Source organism: Panthera uncia, unplaced genomic scaffold (assembly GCF_023721935.1).
Source record: "Panthera uncia isolate 11264 unplaced genomic scaffold, Puncia_PCG_1.0 HiC_scaffold_1723, whole genome shotgun sequence".
NCBI classification, from domain to species: Eukaryota; Metazoa; Chordata; class Mammalia; order Carnivora; family Felidae; genus Panthera; species Panthera uncia.
In genome coordinates, this window is record NW_026058386.1 from 1 (window position 1) to 19189 (window position 19189).

Below are 19189 nucleotides of genomic sequence, written 5' to 3' on the forward strand. Positions count from 1 at the left end.
AATAAAGCAACAGCACTGGGAGATGGAAGAGGAAACAAAATGAAGAGAGATTCAAAAATCAATAGAGCTTACTGAACAATATATTGTGGGACAAGGGAGAGGAATTTATCTATAGTCATTTGGATGGGGCCAGTACAGAAACTGGAATTCAAGATTCTTATCTCTCAGCTTCCCAATTCCTTTGGCTACATTATCAATGCTATCTCAACCAATAGATTTAAGTTGTTTCAGTGTTTTAAAAATATATTAGTACAATAGAATTCTATGATCTGGAAGAGTATAATAAGAGTCTCATGCTCTAGCGACTGAGCTAGCCGGGCACTGGAAGAGTATAATAAATACCTTGTATAACAGCACAGCACTGTAATATTAAATTATAGAAGGTAACTTCTGATGTAAGATTTTAATTAGGTTAATTTGTCTTCTTTGGCCAGCATCATGCTATTATTTTATTAAAGTGTCATGAATAGACATAAGCCTACATAAACTCATAAAATGTGAGGAGGAAGTTCTCATTTTCATTTTAACATTAATATTCTCTCATTTCTTTATTACAATGAAAGAGGAACTTAATTTGTTATATGCTAATTAAGGTGAGGGGAATCTTGATCAAAAACAAGATTATTCAAGAGTGAAAGGTGTGGGAGGAGGAATTGGGAAAGGGAGAAATATATTTTTGGTTGTTTGTGAAAAGAGAGGTTTTCAGTTCAAATGGTCTATTGGTCTTGAACCACAAAATAATTGAAGAAAAAAATCTTGTTCATAAAAGGTAGCTTATCTGAAAGCAACAGCAATATCTAACACATCTCTTTATTTCCGGTGCTTAGACTAGTTCCTGAGGGGGAGGAAAGAGTATAATTAATGTGTGTTTAATGAGTCAAGCAGGGGGACCTGGCTGGATCAGTTGGGAGAGCATGTGACTCGATCTTGGGGTTGTGAGTTTCAAGCCCCATGTTGGCTGTAGAGATTACTTAAAAATAAACTTTTAAAAATGAGAAAACAGAAGGAAAAAAAATACAATAGGAAATAAAAGACCAAAACTCCTGAGAAAGAAATTTTAACAGTACTAGTAATATAGTTAAAATTAATATTTTAACAATAATTATGGAAATGACAACATTAATAAAAATAACAGTAATAGTGATATAATACCAATAATGAAAGGGTGTGGGTTAAAGAGATGAATCATTTCATTTTGTAGTTCATGGTGCACGACCTGTGCCAGGCACTGTCCAGGGTGCTGGAGACCCTGCAGGAATGGCTTCTGCCTTCAAAGGAGCTCTGAGAGTGATTCTTTTTTTTTTTTTTTTAAGTTGAATTATTTACTTACTTATTTATTTATTTAGTTAGTTAGTTAGAGGGAGGGAGGGGGAGAATTTCCCAAGCAGGTTGCATGCTGTCAGTAGGGCCCAACAAATGATGCGGGGCTCGATCTCATGAACCCTGAGATAATGACCTGGGCAAAAATCAAGAATGGGATGCCTAAAATGATTGGGCCACCCAGGCACCCCTAAGATAGTGATTCTTAAACCTTAACATTACTCTCTTCTCTAAATTCCCATTTCTATTTAATACTTTTCTAAGCCACCTTGCCCCTGATGGTATTAGTTTATCTTCATAAGTGTGTTATGTGTATGTATACATGTGCATAGGAGCTTATGTTTGTTTCCCATTTATTCAGTTATCCAATTATTCAACAAATAATTCTTGGATATCAATTATGTGCCAGGTACTGGGGATACAAAAGTGAACAAAACGGGCAAAGTCTCTGCCCTCATGAAGTTTATACTCTATTCGAGGTGGCAAATGATGAACAAATATGCAGATAAATTTATTATGTCAGGTAGTGGTAAATTCTATGAGTAAAAATAAAGAAACTAGTGGGGTTAATGGGTGGCTCAGTTGGTTAAGTGTCTGACTTCAGCTTGTGTCCATGAGTTCGAGCCTTGTGTCAGGCTCTGTGCTAACAGTGTGGACTCTGCTTCAGATTCTCTGTCTCCCTCTCTACCCCTCCCCTGATCACACACCTTCTGTCAAAAATAAATAAATAAACATTAAAAAAAATAAAGCAGATAGGGGCTAGTGAATTATGGGGAGTAGTATTATTTTAGTAGGGTCACCTTGAATATAGGGTCTCTGCATATAGTGGAGGGAGTAAAGCATTTGGATAGCTGGGGAAGGGCATTTACTCCTGAGGCAAAGCAAACTTGTATGTTCACAGCAGGGCCATGAGTCAGTGTGGCTGGAACACAGTGAGTGAGAGAAAGGAAGAGGAGGAAATGATGTTAGAGAGGCTGCTGGAGACTGTGGCATACAAGCCTGGATAAGGACTTTGGATTTCCAAGTGGTGTTATATTCCTTCAGGTTGTCAATTCCTTCCCATGGCTGGATACATGTAAAGATTTTTTTCTGGTCTGTGGATGCTTCCATTCTTCAGAGTTGACCCTGTATCACCAGATGTGACTAATATAATGGCTAAAAGAGAATCTGTTTGCTTCTAACTTCTGAGTTACTTCATTTGAATCAGCCTTCACTGCCATTATATGTATTTTTGGTGTGGATAGGACGTTCTTTTTTACCCAACTTGTACAACTTGTACAACAACTCAATAAGATAAAAGTCAGCTTCTATTTGGGACAGAAAAATCGATTTTTAGTGACTCAACCTGACTACCCAATCTTAAAACAATTACAAAATAACTTTAAGGAAATGTTTTATCAATGGGGATGATAATGATGATGAAATATTGTTATATAGCATTCACAGTTCCTTGATACTTGATTTGATTATCATCTTCATCCAGGATTTCAGACTTTGGACCATGAAGATCAAATTGCTTTGCTGAAAGGGTCTGCAGTAGAAGCTATGTTCCTCCGTTCAGCTGAGATTTTCAATAAGAAGCTTCCAGCTGGACATGCTGACCTATTGGAAGAAAGAATTCGGAGGAGCGGTATGTGATTTGGTTAATGGTAAAGAGTTTGCTCCTGCAAGTAAGCATTCCATGAAGGCAGGCTTCTTACCTATCTTATGCAAAGTTACATTCGCATTGTGACTAGTACGGTGAATGACTCTAAAAAGATATGTGTTAAATAGATGAGGCTTTTTGTTTTTAATTTTTTAAATATTTATTTATTTTTGAGAGAGAGACAGATAGAGTGTGAGTGGGGCAAGGGTGGAGAGAGTGGGAGTTAGAGAATCTGAAGAAAGCTCCAGGCTCTGGGCTGTCAGCACAGAGCCTGATGTGGGGCTCACACTCATGAACAGTGAGATCATGACCTGAGCTGAAGTCTGAGCTCAAGTCTTATGCTTAACTGATTGAGCCACTCAGGTGCCCTTAGATGAGGCTTTTAGAGGGTTGCTTCACATGTCCTTGTTGTAGTAACAAAATACTAAAAATACTCTTTGCCCTATACTAAGATTAAGGGCCAAAGGAGGAATTTTTAGAAGTTTGGAAAATTAGATAAAAAAACATAGCATAAAGGAGTTGGGATTATTCAGTCGAAAAAAAAATTCACTTGTTCAAAATCTTCATGTATGAAAGACTGTGGCTCAAACTATTATCCATCTCTATTCAAAGCAAAATAAAAATAATTATTAATAGCAACATTTATATATCATTATCATTAGGTTTTAGACACTGTTCTAAATAATTTACATACATGATTTCATCAGAATCTTGCAGTCTTATGAAATAAGTACCATTATTATTCAAAATTTATCGATAAGGAAACTGACACAGAGAGTGGTTAATAACTTTCCCAGAGACAGACAGGAAGTCTGACTTCAGAAGCTGTGTGTCTAAGCCACTATGCTACATGCCTCTCAAGAGACAAAATGAAATAATAGTATGAGTTGAACTTATTATGGAGGAATACTGCGACAGAAAGGGTTAAGAGACATTGCAATACATTTCCTGGAATTCTGTGCAGTTTATCTTAGAAGAGTCTTAAAATAGGGTAAGTGCTTGTTTTCCTGAGATACTTTCTATATGGGTTGGGAGGGGAGAGATGAATGAGAAGAAATGATGTCTCAAGATCCTTTCTTCCCAAAGTATCCTTCTATGAAAGACTAGAACAAAGTTTAGGTACTTATAAAATCAGTGTTTTAGAACAGAGGTTGGAAGGAAAGTTTGTAGGAAGTTCTGCATTTGTTATATAAGAAAAATAATTGAAAAATTGGAAATTATTTTTTAAAAGCAGCCATCCATAGTCATTGTGTTTTTTTAAACACTGAAAGTATAATTATCATTATTGATAGATTTAAAGAATATACATTTAAAATATGCATTATTTGTATATATCATTGATTTACTAGTTTAACATGTACTTAAGGGCAAGCTACTATGGAGGCAGTAAAGAGAGGAATCAGATGCGTTCCTTCTCCTATAAAGCTTACAGTCTAGTAGGAAGACATGAACTTTACATAGGTAGTTATAAAAAAATGTGGAAGAGAACTGAGAGAAAGGTGACTCCTAGTTGGTAGGGCTCTGGAAGATTTCACTGGCAAACTGGGCCTTGAATGGTATTAGATGTGGATATTTAGGATAGAGGTACAAGAAAGAAGGACCAACCCAAGCAAAGGATTGAGGCAAGAAAGCCCAGGTTATGCATTCAAAGAAGAATGAATAGTTGAGTGTATTTAGATTAAGGGTTACATTAAAGGGAAATAGAATTTTTAAAAAGAATCAAATGGTTGAGGGCCTTGAATGCTGGGCTAAAGGTTTTATTCTTTATTTTATAAGAAATAGGGGACACTGGGGCACCTGGGTGGCTCAGTTAGTTAAGCATCTGACTTTGGCTCTGGTCATGATCTCATGGTTCATGGGTTCGAGCCCCGTGTCAGGCTCTATGCTGACAGCTCAGAGCCTGGAACCTGCTTCGGATTCTGTGTCTCCCTCTTTCTCTGCGCCTCCTCTGCTCACTTTCTGTCTGTCTGTCTGTCTGTCTGTCTCTCTCTCTCTTAAAAATAAAACACTAAAAAAAAAAAAAAAAGAAACAGGGAGACACTGAAGATTTTTGAGCAGGGGAGGAAAAACATCAACATCATGCTTTACAAATCTTCCAGCAACACCAGTCAGAAGGCAAAGGTTTCACGAATGTGCTGCCAGAAGAAATGGAAAGAAGGGAAAGGATCTGAGAAATAGATTGTTGGAGATTTTCACCTTTTGAAAGACAGTGTATTATAAAGAAATATAGATTCTTGTCCTGGACAGATTTTATTTTACATGTTCTGGAATGTACAGTGTGTGTGTGTGTGTGTGTGTGTGTGTGTGTGTGTCCGTCTGTCCCTCCATCCATCTGTCCAGGATGCTGGGAGTAAGGGAGAAGAATTGAATCAGGTAACCTCCATGGCACCATCTAGTTGTATAAGCCTTACTGGTTGCCTTCTCTTAACTAATCAATATTTCTGATTGCTGGTTTAGCCAGTCAGGCAGGCAGCTCCTTGAGTATCTTGATTTTTTTTTTATTGTGGTAAGAACACTTAGCATGAGATCTATCCTCTTAACAAAATTTTAAGTATACAACACAGAATTGTTGCCTATAGGTACAATGTTGTATAGTAGATCTCTAGAACTTATTTATCTTGCTTAACTGAAACTTTATGGCCATTGATTAGGAGAGGAAAATAAGTTACTGATCAATAGGCACATTAAAGGAGATCTTTCCAATCAACAAATATCCATTGAATACTTACTTTGTGCCAAGCACTGTGTGATTATTGAGGGTATGGAGATGAGGAAATGTCTTTGTCCTCAGGGAGCTTACTGACTAGTGGGAAAGAGCTATAAGCAAAGGATTCCAAATCAAGGTGCAGTGTAATAAGGACTATGAGGAATGTATGTTGAAATATGAAATAGAAGCATAAAATTGAAAAATGAAATAGAAGCATAAAGATGTGCTTGCCTTTCTATGTGAGCTTACTTGGTGAGTCAGAAAAGGCTTGCAAAGTTGACAAGTGAATCATGGTTAGGAACTTGTCAAGCCACAAAAGCCTGAGAATGGCATTCCAAGAGATATATCCATTAAATTATAGTAATATAGAAATTACAAGTGCAAAGATGAGGAGGTATGTGAGAGCATCCATGTAGAGGACTCACAAATACCTTGATATTGCTAAAAATAATATTTGTGAAGGTGAAATGTGGTAACCGCTAGATTTTTAAGGATGTTGAACACCACAAAAGTAGTTTAATGTAGTTCTTATATAATGGGGAGTCTTCTGTAATGTTCGGAGCCTGTGTGACATGACCATACCAGTACTGTAGAAAGATCTTTTGAGCAGTAATATGAAGGAAAGTTTGGAGGGATTGAGATAAGAAGCAGGTCCCTATAAAGAAATCAGTGCAAAAACTAGGTGAGAAATGGTGAGGGTCTTGCAGGTTAAAAAATAGGTAATAAAAAAGAAAAAAACTTGCTTGATTAGCGTAGGTTTCAGAACTTGTGATTTTGCAAATTTCAGAAAAGTTCAAGAATGAAGTTTTCCATAAGAAGAACTGTATAAATAAATATGCATGCCTCCAGTTCACAAATAGATTACTTTATCCAAACATCAACCACATATTGTAACAATAAAAACCATTCAAACTTGCATGCTGCTTCATATTTTATTATCTATAATGATGCTTCCATTTATTAATATTTATGAATTTGCTTCTTCCAGTGGATTTTCAGAACATTGCCTCTTCCACACACCACATAGAACCATGATCTTGCAAGATGACCTTTCAGAATAACTTTTTATTCTTGTGCAAATATAACATATTCTTTCTATTGTACCTTTAATTCTAGAGAAACATAATATCTCAAAGTTGCCCTGTTTATGCCTACAGAAGTCTTTAAAGAATACAATGTGAAATTTCTTTTTTTTCTTCATATTCATACTCTTTTGTTTGCTATTATTTTCTCAATTACATACACAAAAATACTGTCTCCTGAGATACATTTAATTAATGAGGGTTACAGTGTTTATATATGTTAATTGAAGCTTCAGAACATTATATCTGACATAACCTGTGGTTGGGTTGTTTCCATATAATTTTAGTGCCTCAATTATATTATTCCTAATGTAGTATTATGCAAACTAGGCTTTAAAGCTAAAATATTTATTAAAAATAGGAATAATCATATGATAAAATATGACAACACTATAATTGCTAACATTGAATGATTTTCTATTTTAACATTAAGGGAATGAGCAATAACTTTTCACAGACCAATGTAACTTGTTCTATTAACTTCAAATATAAATAACCACTGAAATTTATGGTATATTTTGGTCTTTTTTTGATCCCCATAACAGACATAAATGAAATATTCAATTTATTTGTATTTATCAGGATGACAATATCTCTTGTGATTTTTTCAATGCTTTCCTTTTATACACATCATCTTATTGTATTCACAGTGGCCCCAGAAGGTGGGTGCTATTGCTTTTATTTTATAGATGAGGAAACAGGCTTAGAGAGGCTGGTTGACCTGCCCAAAGACACACAACTAATCAGCAGATTGCCAAGAGATGAACACAGGTGATTCAATTCAAAGCTCAGTACTCTTTCTATATGTTTCACTCACCATGGCTTAATATTTGCTCTACTATCAGCTAGTAGGGAATACAAAGACCTAGTAAAACACAGATTCCTGCCCTTTGGTTGAGAGAGAAAGTATAAGCAATGAGTAGCAATTTGAAATTGGTTTTAAGTAAATGATAAATAGGATCAAGGAGGTTAGAGAAATGAGACATCCTTATTAGCATGGTAGAGTTGTAACTAGTTTACAGTAGCATAGTAAGGTGTGCTCTATGTAGTATACTGTGCTTATGTCTCTGCTCTTTAAATACACATGATTTCGTTGCTTTAGCTTTGGTAACAAATGAAAACAATTGGAAGAAGTAAATTTTCTAAAGAAGAAGATGTAAGCTGATTATCAGTTCAGATACTGACTTTGAAAAAAGGGTTGGAAATGTAAAGAACAAATGGCAGAATATTTGTAAAAAAGGTAAATGTGTAAGTCAAAATTTGGAGTTCTCAACACCTCTCATTTTGTTTTTCATAGTGGTCATGTGGTAGTTTTGGCATGGAAAAATTTGGGATTCAAACTGTAGGAAAAATCTTTTTCAAAATAAGAGAAAGTGTTAAATTGATACAAGAGTCAGCCTTTTCAATGGCTCTCAACTGTATTCCCTAAGCCTTTTATACTTGTCCAGTATTGGACATTATGTATTTATTTATGTATCTGCCCCTTCCATTAATCCATTAACTGCTAGAAGATTATTCCCAGCGTTATCATAGTGCATGGCACACATTTGTCATACAAAAATTGGTGAATTTTGTTGGGATGAATCTGGAACTTGACAATCCAGACACTGGCAATTCCTAAGCACCAGTAAGATCTAATAATTTAGCCAGATAACTTTTAACCACTAGGACTAATGGAAAGTGTTTATTAAGTATTTCAAATTAAATCTTTTATATTGAAAGTAGTTATTTTTTGAATTGCCAATCTGATGGCAGCTTTTTACTTAAGGCCAACAGTATGGCACAAATGACTCACTAGGTAGAATTTAGCAGTTGAAGTAGAGGTTAGGGTCCAATCTCTTAACACCATGAAAATGTTTCCATTTTCTAATGGCCTCCCTTGCCACCATTACATCTCAGAACTATGTGACCTTCATTGAAAAGAACTAGCAAAACATAATATTGCCCAATTTAACAAACAATTGTTATTCTTAACCATGTCTCCAGTAGGATGATAGTTACTGAGAATACAGAGGTGGATAAGAAACATCTATGGAGCACCATTTAGTGGTCAGGCAGTGTGTCAGGCACTGGGAATACAGCATTAGTTCCTGTTCGCATAAAAATTTTTTATGGCATTTCACACTCTAATGGGAAAGAGATATGAATTCTGATACATGCAATAGAATTGAACCTACAGAAGGGAGAAAATAATTATGCTTCCCGGTGACAGGGAAACCTCCACAGAGGAAGCAAAATTTGAATGTTGCCTTGAAAAATGAATGGTGTGTCTTAGCCTCACAGGGATCCTACCTTATACTTCAGACCCAAAAGCATGAAAACATTAAAAATGTATCTTATGTGTTAGAGGAACTATCTGTTAGGATGCTCTTGGCTGACAATCACAGGAAATCCAATTCCATATGGCCTGAAAAAGTAAAGACATTGACTCAAATGAAAAACCCAGAGGAAGGGTGACAGCAAAATTGGTTAATTAAAGGGATCAACACATTATCAGAAACATAGGTCTTTTTTCATCTTTCTGCTCTGCTATTCTTGGTGTATTGGCTTTACCCTCAGGCTGATTCTCTTCCTGGCCAGAGCATTTCCAGGCATCATATGTGGTGCAACAATGGCCAAAGGAAAAAGAAACTCAATGTAGAAACTTAATGGTCTCTTCCTGAGTGTAGAAATCTTTCTTGAGAGCTCCTGAGTAGACTCCCCTTTGTCGCATTGGTCAGAATTGTACTGTCACTGACTAACCAACCTCTGACAAGAGAAATGAGACCAAGGGGGGGCTGGACCTTGGGCTGGAGTTTCAATCTGTCTTTGCCATAGTACATGGCCATAAGGTTAGGGTCGGGGGAGGTAGATAAGCTGTGTAGACAATGACCTGAATCAGCTTCAGGAACCAAGAGTGGAAGTCATTAGTTCATAGGGAAACTACTGGATGGAGTAGTTAGATGGAGAGAGCTTAGTTTGGAAGGAAAGCAGAAAGCAAACATTGCTTTGTGTGCCATGTCAGAGACTTATACCTTAACTTCTATGCTATGGGGCGGCATCATTTCTAGAAAAATGTCAAATTATATGGTTTTGAGCAAATAGTATCATTTTTAATAAGATTCTTGGTCTATCTTGATCAAACCAATTATAATATATCAGATAGAGGTATTTAAAATACCAGGAATTTTTTTTAACTTAATAAATACAAAAAAACAAATTTTAGTTTATGAGTTTTCATTCAAATAGATCTTTGACATGACAAATATAATTTTATTGGTATTTAAAATTAGGTCCAAACTATCAATCTCAGAAATTGTTTGTCAGCACACACTCTTTCCTTTCCTTTTCTCCTCTTCTTTCCCTCAATGAAGGGGTGGGAATTTTCTTACATAATACGTATTCTTGTATCACACATACACACCCCTCTGCTTTATTTTTTTTCCCAGTCAAAACTTGGAAGATAATTAGGAAATGAAAGACATTTACATTCAAAATAACTGAAAATAGCAGAGTTAATTCTATCAAATAGTTTTTCTCTCAAGGAATATTTCTGATTTTAAAATAATTTATAAATTACATACCTCTTTTTTTTTTTAAGGCAAAACAAGAAACAGGAGTGCAAACAAACTTTTTTTTTTTTTTTTTATAACTTTGCACTTTTCCACAGTAGTCTTTGTCCTTAAGTTAGAAAATAGCCCCCCCTTGTGACCAAAAATCAGCTAATTGGGCAAAAGAGCAAAAAACAAAACTTTAAGCAAGTCTCCAGAGAGGAGGAGGCAGAAAATCAAGAAAAGACTGCCCCTTCAGAATGATGTTAGTGTTACATTTCTTAGGTTAGAAATTGCTGGTTCGTAAACACTTAAAATACCCCTTTGTTGATGGTGCTGTGGTTAATTCTGATTATTAACTCTAATTCCAAAAGCAGATTTATATTTGATCTATCCTGTAGGAAATTTATTTTTATAACATTCTATTTCTTACATTTATAATGTATATTCACTGTTGGCTTGTAGAACATGTACAATATGAACAATCATAACCAACATCTTTACTTTTTTTTTTTTCCTGAAAACTATTAACAATAATGAGGTCGCTAATGAAGGTAGCATTTTTGGTAGGTTAATGGGGATTTAGAAAGACAAAATAGATGGGCGCCTGGGTGGCTCAGTCGGTTAAGCATCCAACTTCAGCTCAGATCATGACCTCATAGTTCGTAGGTTTGAGCCTCGCGTTGGGCTCTGTGCTGACTGCTCAGAGCCTGGAGCCTGCTTCAGATTCTGTGTCTCCCTCTCTCTCTCTGCCCCTCCCCTGCTTACTCTCTGTCTTTCAAAAATAAATAAACATTAAAAAAATTTAAAAAAAGAAAGACAAAATAGAAAATTAGGTAGTCAAAGATAATTTCTAAAATTTAAATATTTTCAAATCAGCTGCCTTTAATATTATCCCTATATCCTTGTAAACTATTTTTAAAAATAGCAGAATCATGAATTACTATTTTGGGTAGCCAGATATGATGGCCGTAGTCCCTGAATGCTGAAGAAAGCCTAAAGACTGCCATTTTTCTTTTTTAAAGTGAAATAGAACACCCTTGCCAAGAAAATATAGATGTAGTTAAGCTTTAACACCTAGAAAAATACTGAAGCAAATCTCTGATCGGCCAATTTGGATTCATCTCTAGGAAAGTGCAGAATATAAAAACAAAACAAAAATGTAGCTTTGTAAACACAAAAGTACATGAGCTTAAACTAAAATTAAGATGAACTGAGATTAAAATGAACTACTGAAGTAAAATTAATCCAATTTCCTGAATAACAATAATAGTTATTATTAGTATTTGCTCTAACATTTATTGAGGGTTTATTATTAACCAGGCATTATGCTAAGCACTCCACGCATATTATCTCATACAATATAACAACTTCTTATTGTTATAATTCACATTTCACAAATGAAGAAATTGAGGTTTATGGAGTTTAAGTTCTGTGACTAAGATCAAATCATATGTCAAATTTCAAACTCATGAGCTGTGGTTCTCTGGGCAAATGAGATAACCTCACAGCACCTACCTCATGAGGTATTAGGAAGATTAAATGAATTATAGCATAAGAAGTGCTTGGAACAGTGTATAATACATAATGAGTACTCAATAAATATGGATCCTACTATTACTACCATTATCAGGTAGGTGAGTAGTGGGTGGGTACAGGTCTTGGAGCTTCCTATGTAAAAAGGAAGAACATTTATGCCAAAAGCCACTGAGAGTTTTTGAAGATTTGTAAAAATTGAGGAGACAGGGTGTGATTTGAATTTTGAGATTCTGGGACCAAACTGAAGACTGAGGAGGCAGTCCGGATGAAAAGAAATAAGGACTGAAACTAAGTCAATTCTAGAGGTTGTGGAGAGGAGAGAGAACACCTAGGGAGAGTTATCATGCTGAATCATAGGACTTGGCACCTAACTGGGTTAGAGAGAGGGCCAAATCTCAGTTGTCAGGCAGAAGAAAGTGTATGGGTAAAGATATGTCACTGAGAATGGGAATATCAGGAAAGAGGTGGATTTGGAGGAAGATGAGGAGTTTAGTTCTGTACATGGTATCTTTGGTTTTAGACATGTAAGTTTGAAGAGAACAGCCAAGTACCAATGCCCTAGTAAGCACTGGAACTGAGAAGAATCTTAGCCAATGTATTAAGTCAAGATGTTTATACCTCTGGGCTTAAGAACAGTAATTTTTTTTTTATTGATTATTTAAGATGCTACCTATACCTTAATTACAGATTGTCACAAACTTTGACTCTGGAGTTCTCTCTTGTCCAGCAAGACAGCAGACACAGAATTGAATACAAGAGAGGCTAATGTTCGGGAGGAGACAAGAGCCCCGAGAAAGGGTCCTTGCTCCATATTATTAGGATCAGAAGGCTTACAAACGTGATGGATGTGCAAAAAGAGATAATAAAACAGTGATCATTAACTCAAGTGTGTGAGAGAAAGGGGTTTTCAAAGATATGTGGTATTTGGGATTTCAGTCAATACAAAACAGAATTGCAGCACCGAGCAGACGGCTGTTTACTGTAGGTGCCAGGTGCCATGTCTGTTTACCTTAACTTGTCTAGGGGATAAGACAGATGGAGGATGCTATCTCAGGGTTAACAAGGCATTTATGTGTGTGTGTGTGTGTGTGTGTGTGTGTGTGTGTGTCTTTATTTATTTATTTATTTATTTTTGTTTTTACTGATTAGCTCCAGGTAATTTTGCCTTGCTGTGGAGGTCTTTTTTTTTTATTAAATATAATTTATTGTCAAATTGGTTTCCATACAACACCCAGTGCTCATCCCTACAGGTGCCCTCCTAAATGCCCATAACCCACTTTCTCTTCTCCCCCACCCCCCCACCAACCCTCAGTTTGGTCTCAGTATTTAAGAGTCTCTTATGGTTTGCCTCCCTCCCTCTCTGTAACTTTTTTTTTCCCCTTCCCCTCCCCCATGGTCTTCTGTTAAGTTTCTCAGGATCCACATAAGAGTGAAAACATATTGTATCTGTCTTTCTCTGCCTGACTTATTTCACTTAGCCTAATACCCTCCAGTTCCATCCAGGTTGCTACAAATGGCCAGATTTCATTCTTTCTTACTGCCAAGTAGTATTCCATTGTATATATAAACCACAACTTCTTTATCCATTCATCAGTTGATGGACATTTAGGCTCCTTCCATAATTTGGCTATTGTTGAAAGTGCTGCTATAAACATTGGGGGTACAAGTGCCCCTATGCATCAGCACTCCTGTATCCCTTGGGTAAATTCCTAGCAGTGCTATTGCTGGGTCATAGGGTAGATCTATTTTTAATTTTTTGAGGAATCTCCACCCTATTTTCCAGAGTGGCTGCACCAGTTTGCATGCCCACCAACAGTGCAAGAGGGTTCCCGTTTCTCCACATCCTCTCCAGCATCTATAGTCTCCTGATTTGTTCATTTCAGCCACTCTGACTGGCGTGAGGTGGTGTCTCAGTGTGGTTTTGATTTGTATTTCCCTGATGATGAGTGACGTTGAGCATCTTTTCATGTGTCTGTTGGCCATCTGGATGTCTCCTTTAGAAAAGTGTCTATTCATGTCTTCTGCCTATTTCTTCACTGGATTATTTGTTTTTCGGGTGTGGAGTTTGGTGAGTTCTTTATAGATTTTGGATACTAGCCCTTTATCTGATGTGTCATTTGCAAATATCTTTTCCCATTCTGTCAGTTGCCTTTTAGTTTTGTTGGTTGTTTCCTTTGTAGTGCAGAGCTTTTTATCTTCATGAGGTCCCAATAGTTCATGTTTGCTTTTAATTCCCTTGCCTTTGGAGATGTGTCGAGTAAGAAATTGCTGCGACTGAGGTCAAAGAGGTTTTTTCCTGCTTTTTCCTCTAGGGTTTTGATGGTTTCCTGTCCCATACTCAGGTCCATCATCCATTTTGAGTTTATTTTTGTGAATGGTGTAAGAAAGTGGTCTAGTTTCATTCTTCTGCATGTTGCTGTCCAATTCTCCCAGCACCATTTGTTAAAGAGACTGTCTTTTTTCCATTGGATATTCTTTCCTGCTTTGTCAAAGATTAGTTGACCATACATTTGTGAGTCCAATTCTGGGGTCTCTGTTCTATTCCATTGGTCTATGTGTCTGTTTTTGTGCCAATACCATGCTCTCTTGATGATTACAGCTTTGTAGTAGAGGCTAAAGTCTGGGATTGTGATGCCTTCCATTTTGGTTTTCTTCTTCAAGATTACTTTGGCTATTTGGGGTCTTTTGTGGTTCCATATAAATTTTAGGATTGTTTGTTCTAGCCTCGAGAAGAATGCTGGTGCAATTTTGATTGGAATTGCATTGAATGTGTAGATTGCTTTGGGTAGTATTGACATTTTGACAGTATTTATTCTTCCAATCCATGAGCATGGAATGTTTTTCCATTTCTTTGTATCTTCTTCAATTTCCTTCATAAGCTTTCTATAGTTTTCAGCATACAGATCTTTTACATGTTTGATTAGGTTTTATTCCTAGGTATTTTATGCTTCTTGGTGCAATTGTGAATGGGATCAGTTTCTTTATTTCTCTTTCTGTTGCTTCATTATTGGTGTATAAAAATGCAACCGATTTCTATACATTAATTTTGTACCCTGCCACTTTGCTGAATTCATGTATCAGTTCTAGCAGACTTTTGGTGGAGCCTTTCAGGTTTTCCATGTAGAATATCATGTTGTCTGTGAAAAGTGAAAGTTTGACTTCGTCTTTGCTAATGTTGATGCCTTTGATTTCATTTGTCTGTTTAGACAAACCAATAACCAGGGTAACCAGCCTAGAGGAGGGAAGAGATAAGGAGGAAAAATGGCGGGGAGAATATATCTGTATATCCAGAATTGACCTGGAATTAATCCAGGCAATGCTGCAGCACTGGTCTAGAGGAGCTGTCCATCTGGTTAAACAGGGTCTGTCTTGCTCCAGTAGATACACAGTTACCCAGTGTGGAGGGGCATGGTTTGGTTTGGTGTAGTCTGGTCCTGCCTCCACTGTGGGGCCCTCGGATGATCCCTGAAGCCCTGCCTTGGTGGTGGTGGTGGTGGGGGGGAATGGCGATCCCCCAGTCTCTTCTCCATGGACCCGGTAGACTCCGTTTGAGTCATCCTCACTGTGCCATGGGCCCAGACGGGGCTGTCCTTCTCGCTCTACCAACTCCCCTGACCCTGGACTTGGCTGGGAATCAAAGACCCACTCCATGCGCTCTGACACTGGGGAAGCGCCTCTCTGTGTGGCACAATATGTGGTCTTAGTTGGCTTTGTCTGTGCCGCAGCACTTCAGGGAGGGTTGCCTTCTACTGCGGACTGCCCCGCCAACCTCGCTGGGCCCTGGGGGTGGTGGATGCAGGCAGGCTTTGCCTTTTCCCACAGTGCTCCTGAGAGGGGGCCACTTTCTCCTACTGCAGACTGCTCCCCTGATCTACCCCCAAACCCAGGGCTGGCTCCCCACTTCCCCAGGTGCACAAACAGGGAGCCAGCCGCAGTCTGAAGAAAACCCTGCAGTTAGAGATAGGATCCCTCCTCAGTCCCAGTCCGAGGTTTTTCTCTTGTCCAGATACAGTCCTACACTTCCCCAGCTGCTCTTTCTCTGCCTTTTGTCTCTCCGCAGAAGGGGATCCCTCCCCTCCATGTCTATGTGGCCTGTTTTATCTTCCCCAATTCACAATCACCCACCTATTGTTTCTCAAGTTGTCCCATTTTCTTCCTGGTAGATTCAGTCTCTTTTCCTCCCAGACTGTTGGGGTTCAAAGTCCTTTGGCTTCAGAACTTCTTTGTTTGAGAGATGCGGGATCCCCCTACTTCTCTGCCATGTTGGGCCAGTGGGGAGGAGGTCTTTTTTGCCCTCTTCACCTGTTTACCTATTCTAGGAAGCTTTAGTCCTGTGGAAGCAGATTTCTGCTCTACTCTTTGTTCTACACTGGGCCGCTTTTGCCCTGTGGCCACTTTCTGCTCTAAGCCTTGTTAACCCATTGGTGCAAGATCAGGGAATTCTTAAGCCTATTCCCCACAATAGATATTAATATTAAAAAGATTAACCATACCCCATCCAGAAAATGGTGAAGTTGGGAGATTCTTTGGGTGATTCAAGAACATTATGATTTATTGTTGGACAGGAGTGACTAAAATAAAGGCATTGCTGAAATCAAGGACACACAAATCACTGATTAAGTTATATATTGAGGATTTTGTTAACTGACCTTCTTTGCAATGACCTGCCTTTGATTGGACAAATAAAATATAGACATTATTTGTGCATAAATATTAACATGTGCATGTATATATGTTTGTAGTTTCTCACTTTTTAGTCACTCAAAAATTTAACTATGCCTCTGTAATTTTTCATCTTTCCCCCATAGGTATCTCTGATGAGTATATAACACCTATGTTTAGTTTTTATAAAAGTGTTGCAGAATTGAAAATGACTCAAGAAGAGTATGCTCTGCTTACAGCAATTGTTATCCTCTCTCCAGGTAATTTTATTGTTATGTTTTTATCTTTATGCCATTTGTTTATTCTCCTCCCTCTCCAGTATAATAGCAATAAAATTTCTTAAAGAAAAGTGTAGAAGACACAGAGGCATAAAGAAAAAATAAAATGGCCTGTAATTCCACTACTCAAATGGAATCATTGTTAATATTTCAGTGTAGTTCTTCCCAGCCTTTCTTGTAAACATTAAAGTCTTTCACTGAATAATTGAGTTTGGAGCACCTACTATGTACTAAACATGGTTCCAGACAATGGAGGATACAGCAGTAAAGAAACAGGCCAAATATAGCTACATAGAGCTTGCATCCTAGTAGGATGAGAAAGACAATAAATGAAGAAACAAAAATAACTTTCAGGAGGCGGTAATGGTAAAACAACTATAAAGATGAGGATATAAGGAAGGAAAGTGGCAGCAGAATGTTATAATTGGTGGGCAGGAAAGGCTTTTCTAAGGGATTGAAATTTGAACAGGGAAATAAAGGAAATTACATCCTTTTTAAACTTACTTTTTTTAAAGTTTATGTATGTATGTAGGTATGTGTGTATGTATGTATTTATTTATTGAGAGAAAGAGAGAGAAAGTACAAGGAGGAGAGCGACGGAGAGAGAAAAATCCCAAGCAGGCTCTGCACTATCAGAGTGGAGATGGAATGACATGGGGCTCAATTTCATGAACTGTGAGATCATGACCTGAGCCAAGATCAAGAGTTGGACGCTTAGCTGACTGAGCCACTCAGGTGCCCCTACATCTTTTTTAACATAATATAGAGCATAGTATCTTTTCTTTAAAGTTTATTTTCCCATGTCATTAAAAAATTATATTGGTAAAACTTTGTTGAAATATATGTATCCATCATATTTATCATATTAATGTACAATCACTTACTTAATTGTTACCATGTTTGGGTATTCAGGATGTTTCCAATATTTCAATATTAGCCTTAAACCATTTTTATATATAATATTGAGGCAGAAACTAGTTGTTACTTAATTTTTTTTACCATAAAACTTATAATTAAAAAAGTTTTTGGCCATATATACTAAAGCTACACACACACACACACACACACACACACACACACATGCACCCTATGACCTAGCAATTCTGCTACTTAGAATACACCCACTAGAAATGATGCTTATATCTACCATATGGGTTACCTTTGGGGGCATGGATTAAAAGGAGAATTTAGAGAGGCTTCTGTGGTGGGCCAGTAGATGTTCTATATCTTGATCTAGTTGTGATTACATGAATATATATGTGTGTGTGTGTGTGAAAATTCATCAAGTTGAATATGTTATTTGTACATTTAGAAGTGCACATTTGTAATTTACGTTGCAAGAAAGTTACCATTGCTATTATTATGCCAAATGAATACTTTTCCACTTTTTTATTTTGTCGTCTTATTTTAAACTTCAAAACAGACAGACAATACATAAAGGACAGAGAGGCAGTAGAGAAGCTTCAGGAACCACTGCTTGATGTGCTACAAAAGCTGTGCAAGATTTATCAGCCTGAAAATCCCCAACACTTTGCCTGTCTCCTGGGTCGACTGACTGAGTTGCGGACATTCAATCATCACCATGCCGAGATGCTGATGTCTTGGAGAGTAAATGACCACAAATTCACCCCACTTCTCTGTGAAATCTGGGATGTGCAGTGATGAGCATTGCAGGAGCAACAGCATCTAGTGATTTATTTTCCTTATAATATAAATCTGATGTATAACTTTCTTTTATTTCATTTGTACCTGGTTTCACACAAGAATTTTGATGAATATTTATGCAGTAATTATGTAACTTCTACCATTGTAAATATGAAGCTAGATAGGATTACTTTCTTTACATTGTATTTTACATGGCTTCAGGGATTCTTTCACTCTAAGTGGCATGCCCTGTTTGCCTAATCAAACTGATCATTCTTCACTTCTATCTTTTGAAATAGGGAAAATTTCATTTTGCTCTTTATCTTACCTTGTTGCATATATCTTATAAAAGAGTTGTGTTCAATTTTAGCAATAAACTGAGCATAATGGCAACAGGCTTTTCTTCCAGAACAAAATTTGAAAAATATACAAACTCATTTCTTTAAATGGTCAATGACATCATATGGGGCCCTGGGGTGGGGTGATGGATAAACTCTCACAGCACAAATGGTGTTCTAATCCTTGAAGAAGCCCTGGTGAATATTCATTTATTTGTAATAGCCCTCAGATTATTTCATTTGAAGTTCAAAGAGATAGCACACAGAAAAGTTAATGATTCTCACATGAAGTATTCCCTCAAGCAAACCCTTTCCACAATTAGGGACTTGAAGCAGTATTTACAAATCCAGAGTATGCAGATAACTCCAGTGATGGAATATTCCCTTTTCTCTCTTAAAAGTACTCACTATTGGCTTCAGTGCGTATAATCAATCTTTTTTTTT

The 19189-nt window shown here is 37.1% G+C and overlaps 1 protein-coding gene across 1 annotated transcript; it reads left to right on the forward strand.

Annotated features, from left to right (window-relative positions):
* The first annotated feature begins 2658 nt into the window (after positions 1-2658).
* On the forward strand, positions 2659-18940 carry LOC125917338 (bile acid receptor). Its single transcript, XM_049623569.1, has 3 exons — positions 2659-2950; positions 16632-16745; positions 18187-18940. The coding sequence occupies exons 1-3, from the start codon at positions 2866-2868 to the stop codon at positions 18423-18425; spliced, it is 438 nt and encodes a 145-aa protein (XP_049479526.1). The 5' UTR covers positions 2659-2865; the 3' UTR covers positions 18426-18940.
* Positions 18941-19189: the final 249 nt, after the last annotated feature.